General features: G+C 42.6%; 1 protein-coding gene across 1 annotated transcript in view; it reads left to right on the top strand.

The window, feature by feature from the left end:
* The first annotated feature begins 4,525 nt into the window (after positions 1-4,525).
* The window catches only part of PHACTR2 (phosphatase and actin regulator 2), a 93,208-nt gene continuing 83,934 nt past the window's right edge, over positions 4,526-13,799 (top strand). Inside the window, exon 1 of the mRNA XM_065732780.1 lies at positions 4,526-4,594. Coding sequence (XP_065588852.1) covers positions 4,582-4,594 — 13 coding nt within the window. The 5' untranslated portion in view covers positions 4,526-4,581. The remainder of the gene's footprint in view (positions 4,595-13,799) is intronic.

The raw sequence follows: 13,799 nt of genomic DNA, 5'->3' as shown, positions 1-13,799 counted from the left end.
GCCGAGCCCCTTCCTGCTCTCTCTGCAAACCCATCTGTGCTGTGAAACTTCCCACCTACAAAGACCACACATTGCTGTCTGGATCCCACTCTCTTCTTGTTTTGTATCAGTTTAAATCTGTTGGCTCCTGTGGTGCTGCTTCTCCCCTTGTGGCTTTAGACAAGAATCACCATTTTGTATCTGGCTGGGCTGCTCAAGGATAAAATCTGCCTGGGAACAAAAGGCTCCTGTTGTTTTCTCAGCAACATAAAGCTTTCTCTGCACTTAGAGTAGCAAATTAACAACATTTCCAAGTTGAAATGTAGCTTAGGCAAAAACATTTTTGCTTATCCCTGTCCTGCTCTCAAACTCTTTATGTGAGTCTGGGAGAAGGTGTTTGGCAAACACTTGTGCCACTGGTGCTGGGAAATGCTGCTGAGGCTTAGGGAAAGCTTTGTGAGAGGCCTCAGCAAGAAAATGTGTTCCAGATATACAGTTTACCACTTCCTCAAGAGGCTTTCCTTTTTGCCTTGCAATCTTAAAAAGTGTGCCAGGGGAGGGGTGGCTTTCATATACCTAAGGTCTGAAGAATGTGAGTAATAATCAAAGGTTTTGGTGTGTTGTACAAAGTATCCCTTTGTGGTAAGCAGTGATCTTTGTTACCGTCTGTGAGACTGGGATCTGTCAGAGCTAAGTCTATTCCTTTGCCTTCGAAGTGTTCTTCCCTCTCTCACCTGTGGAACTGTCCCACCACTGGCAGAGCAGACGGACACTTCATGGAAGGAAACACCTTTTGAGGGGCACAGATCTCAAGTACTCAGTGGTTGTTGGCCTGGGACTTGGTAGGTCGTGAGAAGAATCACATGAAGTCGTGTTGGCACTGGCTATAAAGACCCAAAGCATCTAAAAATAAGTACAGCTTCTCCCAGAGACACCTGCACAATTGTCGCTGTGTGGGAAGAAACAGAGACAGTGCAAGTGAAGTGAAACACATTGCTCAGAATGGAATCTTAGCGAGTCAGATCCTTGCAGTGACAAATCTGCTCCCAACCTAAGCTAGATTGTGCATTTTCTAAACGTATTCTTAGGGTCCTTTGTCATGACTGGAAACACCACGGCTGAAGGTCTGCACTGATTCCAAGGGTTTGTTGGCTTACAGTGTTTGTGATGGCTGGGCACTGAGAAACCTGTTTACCCTCCTTTTTCTATTTACTTCTTACCTGGGCATACTGCTGAGCCTCCGTGAATCCTCATTGATTTTCCCAGGAGCAAAATGTCATTACTGCAGCAGTCTGTGTACATCAGGTACACTGAAGAACAGGATCATTAGGCGGCTGTGTCATTAGCTGTGCTTCAAGTGTACTTCATAGTGCTCTCTTCTCAAGGAGGTGGCACTGACTGTCCAATTTAGCTGCTTCATCAGCTTTTAATGCAGTACCATTGGGTCTCACACTGCCTCTAGCATGTTTATCCCCACACAGCTTAGGTGCAGGTAGCAGCACGGCACAAAGCATTCCTGCAGGAGGCCTAACGCTGGAGGGACTTGCACAAAGTCACTCAGCAAGTCTCCAGTTGAGCAAAGGATTGAACCCGGGTCTTAGGTTCCTGTGGGTGAAATGAACACTAAAGCAGGACTACCTCACTGCTGAAGGAAACTGCAGTGGGTTGGAGTGTGAGATTTTGGGAAGGAGAGAAACGTTTGGACTGCTGCAGGCTTGGCCTTCTCCATTCCTATCCCTATGACCTTAAGCAGACTGAGATATTGTGGTATCATGCAACTAAAGCTTGTGATGTGGTTGTTCTGGTCTTAAAGGTTAGATACATTTATGCCTGGAATATACATATATTTACCTTTTAAATATCACTTGCAGCCTGTACATTTCCTTTGCCCATGTGCAATCAGGGAGATGTGGCTTTGATCTGGTATGAACTACATCTGATCATACACAATTGTTAATTCCTATGTAATAATCTAATTGCCTACAAGAAAAAAAAAGTCATGTATTTTGTGAAGCTTTCTTTTTTTGGAAGCTTCCTGGTGAGATATTTTCTGTTCAGACAGCAGAGATATAGGTCACATATTGTATTAATTTTCCATTTATAGTTAGCTTTCAAGAGTTAACAAATGATTACTTGTCACACAGCCCTTATAAAGCACCTGAACTTGTTACTTATCAAGCTGTTACAACTCAGACTTCCACGCTTTAGTTAGCACTTTACAGTCAAGAACCTCAACTGACCTGAGGCTGTGGCTATATCTGAATTGCATGGCAGGATGGCCCCAGGGCACTCATCTTCTAGGGCTTCTTTAGCAGGAAGCTCATGTATGGGCAGGAAGGAGGCAGTGGTGTGCTCCCACAGGTCTCCTCCATGTGGCTGGAGACCAGCACCCTGTGGGGATGCCATGCAGGTGGGGCTCAGCCTTGGTAGGTACATTAGGACCTCCTTGCTACGTAGATACAGTCACCACCTGGAGCTCTTCTTTTGCCTTGGGTCTGAAGAGGTTCAGCTCTGCATCTCCCTTGGGTTCCTGGGCACAGGCTGTTGCACATCTGTGTCTCCAGCCATGAGGCTTGGGGCTGGTTTCCTCCAGCTGCACTGTTGCCCTGGGTGCTGTTGGCTAAATGTGTAGTCCAAGCAAAACTCAAAGCCAAGAGATTGGATTCAAAACTAACCTCTTTTAGCTTTAGCCAGCACAAAAAATTGGCATAGCTGCTAGGATTTAAGATGCATTTATGCCCTTCTGAGAACTGGGCGTGCTCTGGGCAGACACCTGATAGCTCATCTATCAGGTGCCAACCTTGTTTCTTCCAGATTAGTGCTCCTAGATATCATCAGATGCACATGAAGTGATAACTTAAATTGTCACATTAATCAATTGTCATTAACTGATAGAGGATCCAGTGGGCAAATAAGCTCCTTATTGGTCATTTTTAACCTCTTGCATATCTAAAACACAGAGTAAATGCAACATGCACATGACAGCTTCTATTTTTTTTTTATAAGCTCTTTATAAGCCACTTATAAATAGAACCTTAATATGAAGTGTGACAGATTTCTAGTCTTTATTCTCTCCTTAGTCCTCCAAGCGCTTCCTTTCTGTAATATGGAATACATCCAGTGTGCCCTAGATATTCTCCATTCTTGCTGATTACTTTAGCTCTCAGCCATTGAGTCTTTCCACTTCTTTATCAGTGTAAATAGATCAGGGCTGCAACTGTTCTTTCTTTGAACATTTTAAAAGGACAAACGAGATCAGAGGGGCAGTGAAGAGGTGATGAATGGGAAATGTATTTTGTTGTTCACTGATGCAGCTCTAGGATGAGGGGTTTTGTGTCAACATGGTACAGATAAAAAATAAGTATTTCTTTTCCATGGCAGTGAAGAGAATTGGAGGACCTAGTAAATTATTTAGAGAATGTGAAAATGTTGTGAGGACATTGTGACATTTATGTAGCGTTAGTACTTTGTGACATTCAGTTTCACCAACGCACTTCAACAAATTCAGTGTGCATAATGGCCTCCCTTTCACTACTGAGCAAAAACTGTAGCTCAAAATGCTCCTTTTAGGGTTACATATATAATCAGTAGCAAAATGGGACTGGACCCCACATTTCCTGGTACCCTCCAGGTACTACTTCCCTTCACCATCTGCTACCAGGAAAGAGATTGTTTATTGGAAATATATATATATATGTGCGTGTGTGTATATTCATTTATAGGGAGAAAACTCTAGAAGCGCAGGGAGGAGAAATGTTTAGAAGCCTATTCTGGTTTTATTTGTTTATATGGAGAAAAATTCTATGCATCAGAGACATTCATGGTGTTGAAAGTTTAGAAGCAATATCTGTTAATCTCAGCATATGTCATTCAGATTTCATTGAGCCTAGTCTCTGCAGCAGCCAGCGTGCTGTTACTTTAACACTAACAGAAAGTAAAGCCCTGTTGTTACTTTTCACTCTTTCCTTACATTTAGCTATGGAAGTTTACCCATGGATGCCTCGAGACAATTAATAATTGGCATCTACTGTGTTTCTCACAGACAGCAGGGAACATCAGGTGCAGAACTTGTAGGATTTAAAGCACAGCCAAAGCTGAGGGCTGCAGATTGCGCTCTAACCTAACACTTTTCAGCCATAGGTTCCTTTCCCTTTATTTCCTTAAAACTTTTCTGTTACGTCACTGAAAAATCATAGCCCTTTGCTTTGTAATCATACCCCTTTTTATTTCAAGTTTTGCCTCTCTACTCATTAAACACATCCTCATTAGCGTTGCTTTTACTTTTCAGAAGCATATATTCAATATTATAGGCTCGGAGTTCTTTTGTTTTCTCCCCTAAGAGGTAAAACCCTGGGGGATTTAAGTATCTACTTGATAGGCTCACACAATCTTAATCAGCCTATAATGGAGCTAATGGCTGTTTGTCATCCTTGGAGATATAAATTTCCTGGTGATGTCTACTGCAGTCAGTGCATGAAGTATGCTCTGACTGCCAGCAAGGTCTAATAACCAGGAGAAGGACAGCCAGCTTCATTAGCAAGAGGGAGACCGTGCCGGCTGCTTTTCTGGGCAACTCCGCTTTTTGAATACCGAGGGGGAAAAATGGATAATGCTGGTAAGTGAAATAAAACAGATCTTCCTTCTTAGTGAGGCTTTGGGGTTCGTCTGTCTCCTGTCTCACTTGCTGCAGGAGATGTGTTTCTTTAGTCTTTGTGGCTCCTTCTGTTTCAATATCCTTTATTAGAGCAAATGTCTAGGTGTAAAATGTGACACGCTTAAGGTTTTAACCCTTTGGCAGTCAGCTTTTCTGTTTTAAGTCTGTGTTTCCTTGAAATATGAGCCAAAACTGTAATGTAGGATCTGCCTTTTCAGTGATTTTGGTTTTGCTTCGGAAGCTGTATCCAGGAAATGTGGAAGGAAGGGAAAATGCATAGCGTCAAGTAGGAGAATATCTTTCGCAGATTGCAATAGGTGTGTGGAGGTAACTGTTGGAGCTAACCAAAAGTGGGTAATGAATATCTTATATTGGCAGTATTTAAAGCTTCTTCTATTCTCTCTGTTTCCTCTCCTATTTAGAACGTACAATACTGCATACATTTGCACTTTTTACTGTTTTCTGTGCTGTTCCAACTTTAGATCGTGCATTTTCATGCCAAATAATGCACTGTATGGTTTCTGAGAGGTGCATGCGATACCAACGTTGCATATGTAATGAAATGGTTTATCTGCATTTTCCTTTTGCTTTTCCTTGTATCCCAAAACATTGCAAGGAGTGCTTTTTGTGATGGGCATTTTGCATGTTACTTCAACTGCTGCGAAAGCAGAACGTTTCAGTGTCATGCTGATTTATTGAGACAAGTACAATTCACACTGGGATATAGAATTTATAGTAGGCTCAGTGCCCTTTGAAATGTTCTCAAATCATCAGATTTGTCTGACATTAACCTTTACAGCGTCGTTAACTTCTACAATGTATGGGAAAAAAAAGAAAAGATTTACAGTGGATTTCAGAGGTGATACTTTAAAGAAAGCTTATTTTTCTGGGTTTATTTTTCATATAATCATAGTGAAATTCTTGCTTATGCCTGCTAAGCTGTCCAGGTCAATTTCACCTCAGGTGTATTGCCATCAGCTTCTATGGCAAAGAAGCTCCTGCTTTTATTTATATAAAATCCAAGACAAAAAAAACCCTCACTTTTTTCCAGAAATTAAAATGTTGGTGTCAAGGAAGATTATGCTGCTAGTACCTGTGAGCTTTAAAAACTGACCTGCTCCTAGTATGATGGACATTTCTATGAAATAAGAAAGATTATAAATACTTTCTGTGCTTGGTGCTATCTTTTGAGAAGACAACCTAGTAAATGCTAACAGCATGTGTTCAATATTCTGTGATGAGGCAGAATTTTCCAGTCAGAGGAGTAGGACTCCTGTTCTCCAGCATGAAGTGCCTGTGGGCAAGAGATGCTCTGAGCAGCTAAACACTCCTGGTTTTTAAACTCTCCAGCATCAGCAACTAATGCTATTGAAGTCTTGACAGAGCTATTACTTTAATCCAGCTATAAGAATCTACTCTGGAATGAGTCATGTTCATTTTAAAGGTTGTTTTTTGGGGGGTGCACAGGGAAGCTGGTATGTGAAAGCCATAGATACAGATTTTCCTGTATGTTTATATATATGTTTTGCCTTAGGAATAATCTGGTTTTCTTGTGACCTGCAAAATTTGGAAGCTGTACAGAGAGCAAAGCTTACTTATTCTAACTTTACCAATTGATTTAAAAGCTTCTTATATGACCAATTTCCTGAAGTTTCCAGAATATTTTTTTTTTATCATGCAGAAACAGTGACTGATAGTCTGTAGTTTTTGTTGTTGTTTTTTGTTTTGTTAAAAAACCAACAATTTATATACAGTAGAGCTAAGTTGAAATAGTGGAAGGAGACTTAAGGACCAGTTAAGTATATCCAACACCTGCTGCAAGTGAGTTTCAAAGAGAAGGCTGATCTGTTCCCAAAGCATCTGCAAAGAGATTTTTAGGGCACATGACCCCTAATAGAAACTGAACAGAGCCAGATGCCAGTACAGGGAGTGCTCATCAGGTACCTCTGAGGGTCTGGCCGTGGCTCCTGCTTTACACAGGGATGCAGGCACACCTTTGATGAGTGCTAAAATCTGGCCACTCATCAGCTGGTGATCAAACAGAAAAGACAGGGGTATCTGGAGCCATAAGATCTTCTGCCTCATTAGTTTCTTCTGCGGTAGTTGGCCAATTGAAAATGTAAACATGCTAATGTATACCAGCTGGATACCTGCCTGGATTCTTCTTAAAGAGATGCTATTTCTGGCAGCACAGAACCATAGAGCCCTAGCTCAGCTGCAAGCTTGAGCTGCCGAGTGTAAGAAATAACAATTTGGTTATCAGTGTTGGTGAATCAGGCCTTTGTTACTACATTCATCGTGCTGCCAAAGAGACTTTCCAAGTCAGACCATGGATAATTGTTGGGCAAAACTCCATCTCCTCCTCTGCATAGCAGAAATATCTCTAATTCGTGACTCGTATTCTGTGCCATCATCAAAGCCATTTCTCTGGCCAGAGCTGTTATCTAAAAAGATCAGTGTTGCTAATAGGCCAGCTGTTTGGGTCCATGGCATAAAGAAACCATGTTTTCATTTAGAGAGTCCTTTCATTTAAACTCTAGATTACTTATTGTTAATCTGTGCCACTGAGACAGCCGCACACCACTTTTGTCTCATGTGCTCTTTTAAAAGCTTTTCCTGGAATAACAATAAAATATTCATCACCTGCGAGCACAAAGCAGCAGGGCAATTCTGGTGGTGTTTTTTGGCCAGTTTTGGCAGTGGTTGTTCCTGATGGTTTGGCTGCGGGTATTTGGCTGTGAGACTGCCAGGCACTGCAGCGGGGGCACCAGCAGCCCCAGCCTGCCTCCCCCCATGCAAGGTTGGCCAAGGCCCATGGCCAAAAGCAGCACTGATATAATAACACTCACTTCAAAACACCAAGGGAGGGCTGGAAATAACTCATGGGAAAGAAAGAGAATATAAAAGTGTCCAGAAACTCATGCAGCAGGAAGAGAGGAGATGCTGAAACAGACATGCTCACAAGTGATGCTTTTTTTGGGGGGGGGGATTTCCTGCCTGGAGGGAGGTCAGCACTATACCTTCCCCCAAGAGTTCCTGTCCAGCATCTCACCTTGAAGTGGACGAGACTCATATTGTCCATAACCACACAGAAGTGCTAGAGCTGGGATTTTGGCAGGGGAGACATACCACAACCTTCAAGCTAAACTGAGAAGCCTTGTTTCATCTTTCTTGGGGTTTATGTGGCTTCTTTGTGCTTGGAATATTATTGTAGCACCAATGAGCTACCTGTGGTTAATTGTTACCCTGAATTTTGTCAGCTTTTTTGCTTGGGCTGCAGGCTGGGCCTCCCAGTAAATAATTATTTTAAAGGGACCAAAAGTCTTGCATATTCAAAGTTCTGTCTCTGAGAAACATCAAGTAGCACAGTGAACTTGTCTCTCCAGTAGTGAAGTTTAGAGTTGCCCATAGAAACAAGCCTATGCTCATCTGTGGGGGGACAGGGTGAATAGCACGTGTCAGCTTAGCCTTCTTCTGCCTGGTGACATGCCTCACAGGAAGGTGAGGAGACACAGGAAGCTGTTTGCTGACTAATTCCCTTGCTTTTGAACTAACGCATCACTTTTGTCTTTCACTAAGTGAACAGGACTTATTTAGCATTCTTCAAATATAGGACTGGCAGGACTGAACACTGGGAAAGGATTTGCTCTTAAAGATACCTTGTTGTCTCTTCTGTGTATTTCAGGGCAAACGGTGAATACCTTAATAAAACGTAAGGGAGATAAACACAGAGGTAGTTTGAAGAGCAAGCTGAAAACTGACATTTGGATTATGTTCCTGGCTTTTTCATTAATTCACGGTGTTCAGACACCTATACTACAGCCCAGCTTGTCTGTGTGCAGAATTAGCCTACCCAACAGTCCCATAGCATGTTCAGAGGTTCATTTGTTACCCATAAAGAGTTCTGAAATACTTTGGCCATCTACAGCTTAAGCTTGGCTGAATTGTTCATTTCTATCCCTATCTAATTTGGAAACCTATTAAAAAAAGAAAACAACACTTGCAGTGGAAACAGTGGCAGTGTAACTGTATGTTTGCCAGTTGTACAATGACAACTCTGAATTCCAGCATCAATTCCTTTTGGAAAGGACAACAGCTTCTCCTTTCTCTCCATCTCACATTTTTGTATGAGTTCACTCATTGTCCTTGCAAAATGTGGTTATCAGTGGTGCCCTGTTGACTTTTTTTGTGTTTGTGTGCCATTTTCTAGAGGTCACAAAATGGTTGAACTTGGACAATAAAATACACAGCAGAAATCAGCTTTTTTATTCTACACTATGTGTCTTTATTTGCCTCCCATCTGCACTCATGGCCTCAGTTGAGGCAGATGCTGTAGTGTGTCACAGGTCACCATCTCCTGGAAAGCTGACATTTTTCCTGGCATAATTTTAGAATAATACTCATGACACGTGCTCCTTTACCCAGAAGCTGGAACAGTGCATTTATAAAGACATGAAAAATTCCCTGTGGGAATGCCGTTCCAAACTTGCTTTCAAGTCTGTATACAAGCAGCCCCTGAGTAACTCCATAGTAACTTACACACCAAAAGTAAACAAATGCTGTGTAGGATCAGAATGATGGTGCATCTTCTAACTTAGTAATGGTTCCCTGTCCTACCTAGAGTGGCTCCCAGATAACTTTTTAGATAGAAATACTGTGGTTGCATTGCACACATTGTATTTCAGCATATATTCCAGTCTCCACAGCTCATCTTTGGAAAAAGCTCCATAAACTCCATGCAGCTAGTTTGGAGAAATGGTGTAAAGTAGACTTTATTTTCTATTAGCTTTAAATCTGTTTTTTGACTAAATGGATAAATTAGCAGGCATCTGCCCATCAGGTATATACCCCATATTTACATCTGCTGACTTATGTGGGTTTTGGCAAAAAAGCCCTTTAAACTCCTCATTCTGAGCTCTGAATCATTAAGGCCACACAGTGTGAAGAAGGAAGCATGGTCATAGAAACCCAGGTTATGCAGGCAGTGTTTCCTGATGCACTTGTAGCAACCATCAAATCAGGAACCAATCCTTTTAAGGGCACAAGGAGGTAATCAGGAGGGGGAAAGGTTGAGTTAAGAGACACTGGTGCAAATCACTTAGAGAAAAGCAGCCTGGGCTCCAGGGGCTTGGAAGACATCAAGCTGAGGGGTCTGAAGTTATCCTCCAGGGGAAAAGCAGCACCATGTGTCCAGAGAGCAGGTGGCTGATATAAGGGCCCGGTCTGCTGCTGTTTAATCATTGTTCATTGTCTCTAACCATGAATCTTTTTGGAAATTCGATCCTTAATTATGGAGGAGTGTTGCTTTGGTCTCTAAATGTAGACTGAATGAAATTTTACCCCAAAATCTTCTCCCATTTTCCCTTCTCATTATTTAACCATTTTTAATATCTTCATGTAAAATGTCTATGATCTCCTCCCAAAGTATAACTGGATAAAAATAAGGAGCTTAGGACTGCAAGACTTCCTAGCAGCCTTCCCTGGCAGGCAAAAGCAGTTCTGAGCAAAGCACCCCCATGGCATTCTAATCCCTCCTGTGGGCAGGATGGGCCTGGCAGACCCAGGGAGGAGGGAAGGCTGAGCGAGTGGCCCTCGCTACTGTTGCTGAGAGTCAGTAGGCTGTGGGAATGGGTCATCTCATTTACTATCCCACACCCAAGAAGCAGTGTGGGTTTGGCTGTGTGCACAGCTTGGCACCAGAAGGGATGTTAGAGATACCAGTATAAATCAGTATAAAAGTGTTCTCCCTGAGGATGTTATCGCACAGTGGTAGCAGTGGTAGGGCATCTCTCGGGCAGTAAAGAATAATGTTTTTGGATATGATCAGGAGCTTGTGTCCTGGAGGAGACAAATTCCACCCAGGCAATGAATATCTGAGTTTCTGAGAATGGTTTCTTAGTACCAGGAGAGTCATAAAAACGATTCCATGTCTCTTCAGGGAGGTAGATGCAGTAGATGCTTGTGGCAGTAAGCTCTCAGCTCTGGTGTGACCTGTGCTAGCAGAGGCCTTGCAGAATGTAACTCAGACACAAATGTGATGGCAGCTGGCATTGCCACAGGAACCAAAGCTGGGGTGGATTTGTCCTCACTGCAGCTCCTGCTGACTCACAGGTCCCTTCTGTCCTCATTGCTGATGCTTGAGGTGGTCCAGAAAGTCAGGGGTATTTGATGGTGGAGGATTGCGTAGAAGCCACATGAGATACAACATGATTATTTCAAATCAGCAGAAAATGTGTGCTGCTGGAGGCTGCCTGTTGACATTTAGAGCACAGCCCAACAGTGCTGTGCTTTGCTGTGGCCTCATTGCCAGAGGAAATAGTCTGTTAATGCAGGAAGCCTACAAAGTTCTTGCACAAGTAGTGTAAAAATATATATGTTATTTTAGCTTCTTTGTTTGTAGCAGCAGAAGTTATGTCTCTTTTTTTCTTCTCTTTTCTGTTTCTGTTTCTGTTATTTGATAGTATTACAGTTACTATAATGACACATAATTCTGTTTTTATTTCAAATGAAATTTGGCAACTCCTAGTGGTGGGATAAGGTCTAATTTCACTTGGCATTTTTAAAAGAAATGCAAATGATAAAGACATTAAACTGATACATTTTGACAGCTCACGTAACACTTTTTAAAATGGATTTTTTTTCATGCATTTTTAATACCCAGAATATTCAGCCTTAATACTACCATATTTACAATAAATCATTATTCTAATAGAGACATTCTGTTTTGCCAGTACGCAATCAGCAGTTTTTAATAAAGGATCTGAAAACTGTTTAATGTTAATTACATGACACAAACTTGTAAGTGCCAGACAACTTAAAACGGGGGCTGATATGTTGTCCTTACATTGGGATATTGAGAAATAATTAGAGCACAGGATGGGCCGGTTGCCAAATGTATCTTTTACCTTCCTTAGTTTGTGTTACTTAACACAGTGACTGTAATGCATGATATGGCCTCTGTAAGGCCATACATACATTTCCTACTCAGCAATTGAAGATTCTGAGTGGTGCCTGCAGGAGGTAGAAGCAACTGCTTACTTTGGCATGTGTGGCTTTAGGAATAATAGAATCATAGAATCTCAGACTGATTTGGGCTGGAAGGGACCTTAAAGCCCACCCAGCGCCAGCACCTGCTGTGGACAGGGCTGCCCCCCACCAGCTCAGGCTGCCCAGGGCCCATCCAACCTGGCCTTGAGCACCTCCAGGGATGAGGCATCACAGCTTCTCTAGGCAGGTTGTGCCAGTGCCTCATTGCCTTCTGGGTAAAGTAGCATGGAATTCAGGAGCAAGAATGGTTTGGGCCTTAACGATGGGAACGGGAGTTATCAATAGCAGAGTCCAGCTTTCCTATTTTTCCTACAGAGTACAGTGAAAATTTTACCTCCTTCAGTACATCTCAAAGACCGTGCATGCCGTGCATCAGGACCTGAGCTTCTGCAGCTAGCTCCAAACACACTGGTGTGCATATACTGCATAATGCCTTTTAGCAGGTGTTAATCCAAACCCACAAACAAGGTAATCAGTCACAGCACAACCCCATCCTGCCCACCGCTTTGGAGCTACCACTACCTATCAGAAGCAAGAGAAATTTGCATAGTGCCTCTTAAAAGTGTTGTGGTCATTTGTAAAGATTGTAACATCTATTAACGTTCATTATTTTAGCTCTGGGTATTGAAACTTCAACACACGTATCACAGTAGTTGTATGCAGAGCTCTGGATGTTCACATATTCCTGTCACCTGCAGACTCTCACATTCTGTAGTAGCTGTGTACATTCACTCATTCATTCTGCAGCTCGGGAAACTTGCCTGCAGAGTGGTCAGGGATAACACTGGCAAAGTAGGCAGACAGCTCAACTCAGTTTGGAATTTTATTTAAGGAGCAAATATAGCCTGCATTCCTCCCACCTTCCCACCTAAAAATGTTCCCTTCTCCCACAGAGCAATAAGAGGTTGTAGTGGGACCTCTTCCTCTCTCTGCTGGCTGCCTGCATTGCTCTTTTTTTCTACACCACAGGTGAATGAGCTAATGATATGGTACTGCAACGAGGGGGCATATTGCATGGCTGCTGTTTAAAAGAACATCTTCTGAGTAGTGTTTTTCTGTTACATTAGTACTGCTACACGTGTGTTGGTAAAGGCTGCATCCTGTTACTTGTGATGCTGTTGGCTACTTGACGCAATTGTTGGCTTGCTGTTTCAGTGACATGAAAAACTCAGCTGAGGTCAAGATTGATCTGAGATAAGCTCCCTCACTGCTGCTTGCAATCACAGCTAGAAATTGTATTTGCATTTTTTTTCCTTTTTCCTTCTCTTTTTATTTTCTGGTTTAAATTAAAAAGCTTGACAGCAAATTCAGCTTTGTTCATCTGTTAGTGCAGATGACTCCCAAATGTTAAAGTCTGTGCACCTCTTCTGAATGCATAGACTCATAAAATTGCTCAGGTTGGAAAAGACCTTCAAGATCATTGAGTCCAACCAGAACCAAGCCTTACTACCCTAACTCTAACAACCCACTGCTAAATCGTGTCCCCGAGCACCACATCCAAGTGGATTTTAAACACATTCAGGGATGGTGACTCAACCACCTCCCTGGGGAGCCTATTCCAGTGCCTAATAACCCTTTCTGTAAAGAATTATTCCTTACATCCAACCTAAACCTCCTCTGGCACAACTTGAGACCATTTCCCCTTGTCCTGTCACCAGTGAGAAGAGACCAACCCCTCTCTTGCCGCAATCACCTCTCAGGTATTTGAAGAGAGCAGTAAGATCTTCTCTCAGCCTCCTCTTCCCCAGACTAAACAGTCTCAGTTCCTTCAGCCACTCATCATAGGACTCCCAGCCCTTCACAAGCCTTGTTGCCCTTCTTTGGACCTATTTCAGCACCTCAGTGTTCTTTCTCTATTGAGGTGCCAAAACTGAACACAGTACTCAAGGTGGGACCTCACCAGTGTGGAGTACAGGGAGAGAATTATTTCCCTGGTCCTGTTCACCACACCATTCCTGGTACAAGCCAGGATGGTTCAGTCAGGGTGTGTGTCCATTTCAGATGACTGCCTTTGAGGTGCATACCAGGTTAACCTGGCAAAAATGAGCATCATTCCTGTGACTGGCACGGAATCATGAGTTTGTGGCATCACTGTCTCTTGTCTGTGATCTCCTTTTCT

Source organism: Cyrtonyx montezumae, unplaced genomic scaffold (assembly GCF_038088225.1).
Source record: "Cyrtonyx montezumae isolate F1298 unplaced genomic scaffold, pur_monq_1.0 scaffold_0, whole genome shotgun sequence".
NCBI classification, from domain to species: domain Eukaryota; kingdom Metazoa; phylum Chordata; class Aves; order Galliformes; family Odontophoridae; genus Cyrtonyx; species Cyrtonyx montezumae.
The sequence above is the reverse complement of the archived record's forward strand: the minus strand, read 5'-3'. Positions and strand labels throughout refer to the sequence as shown.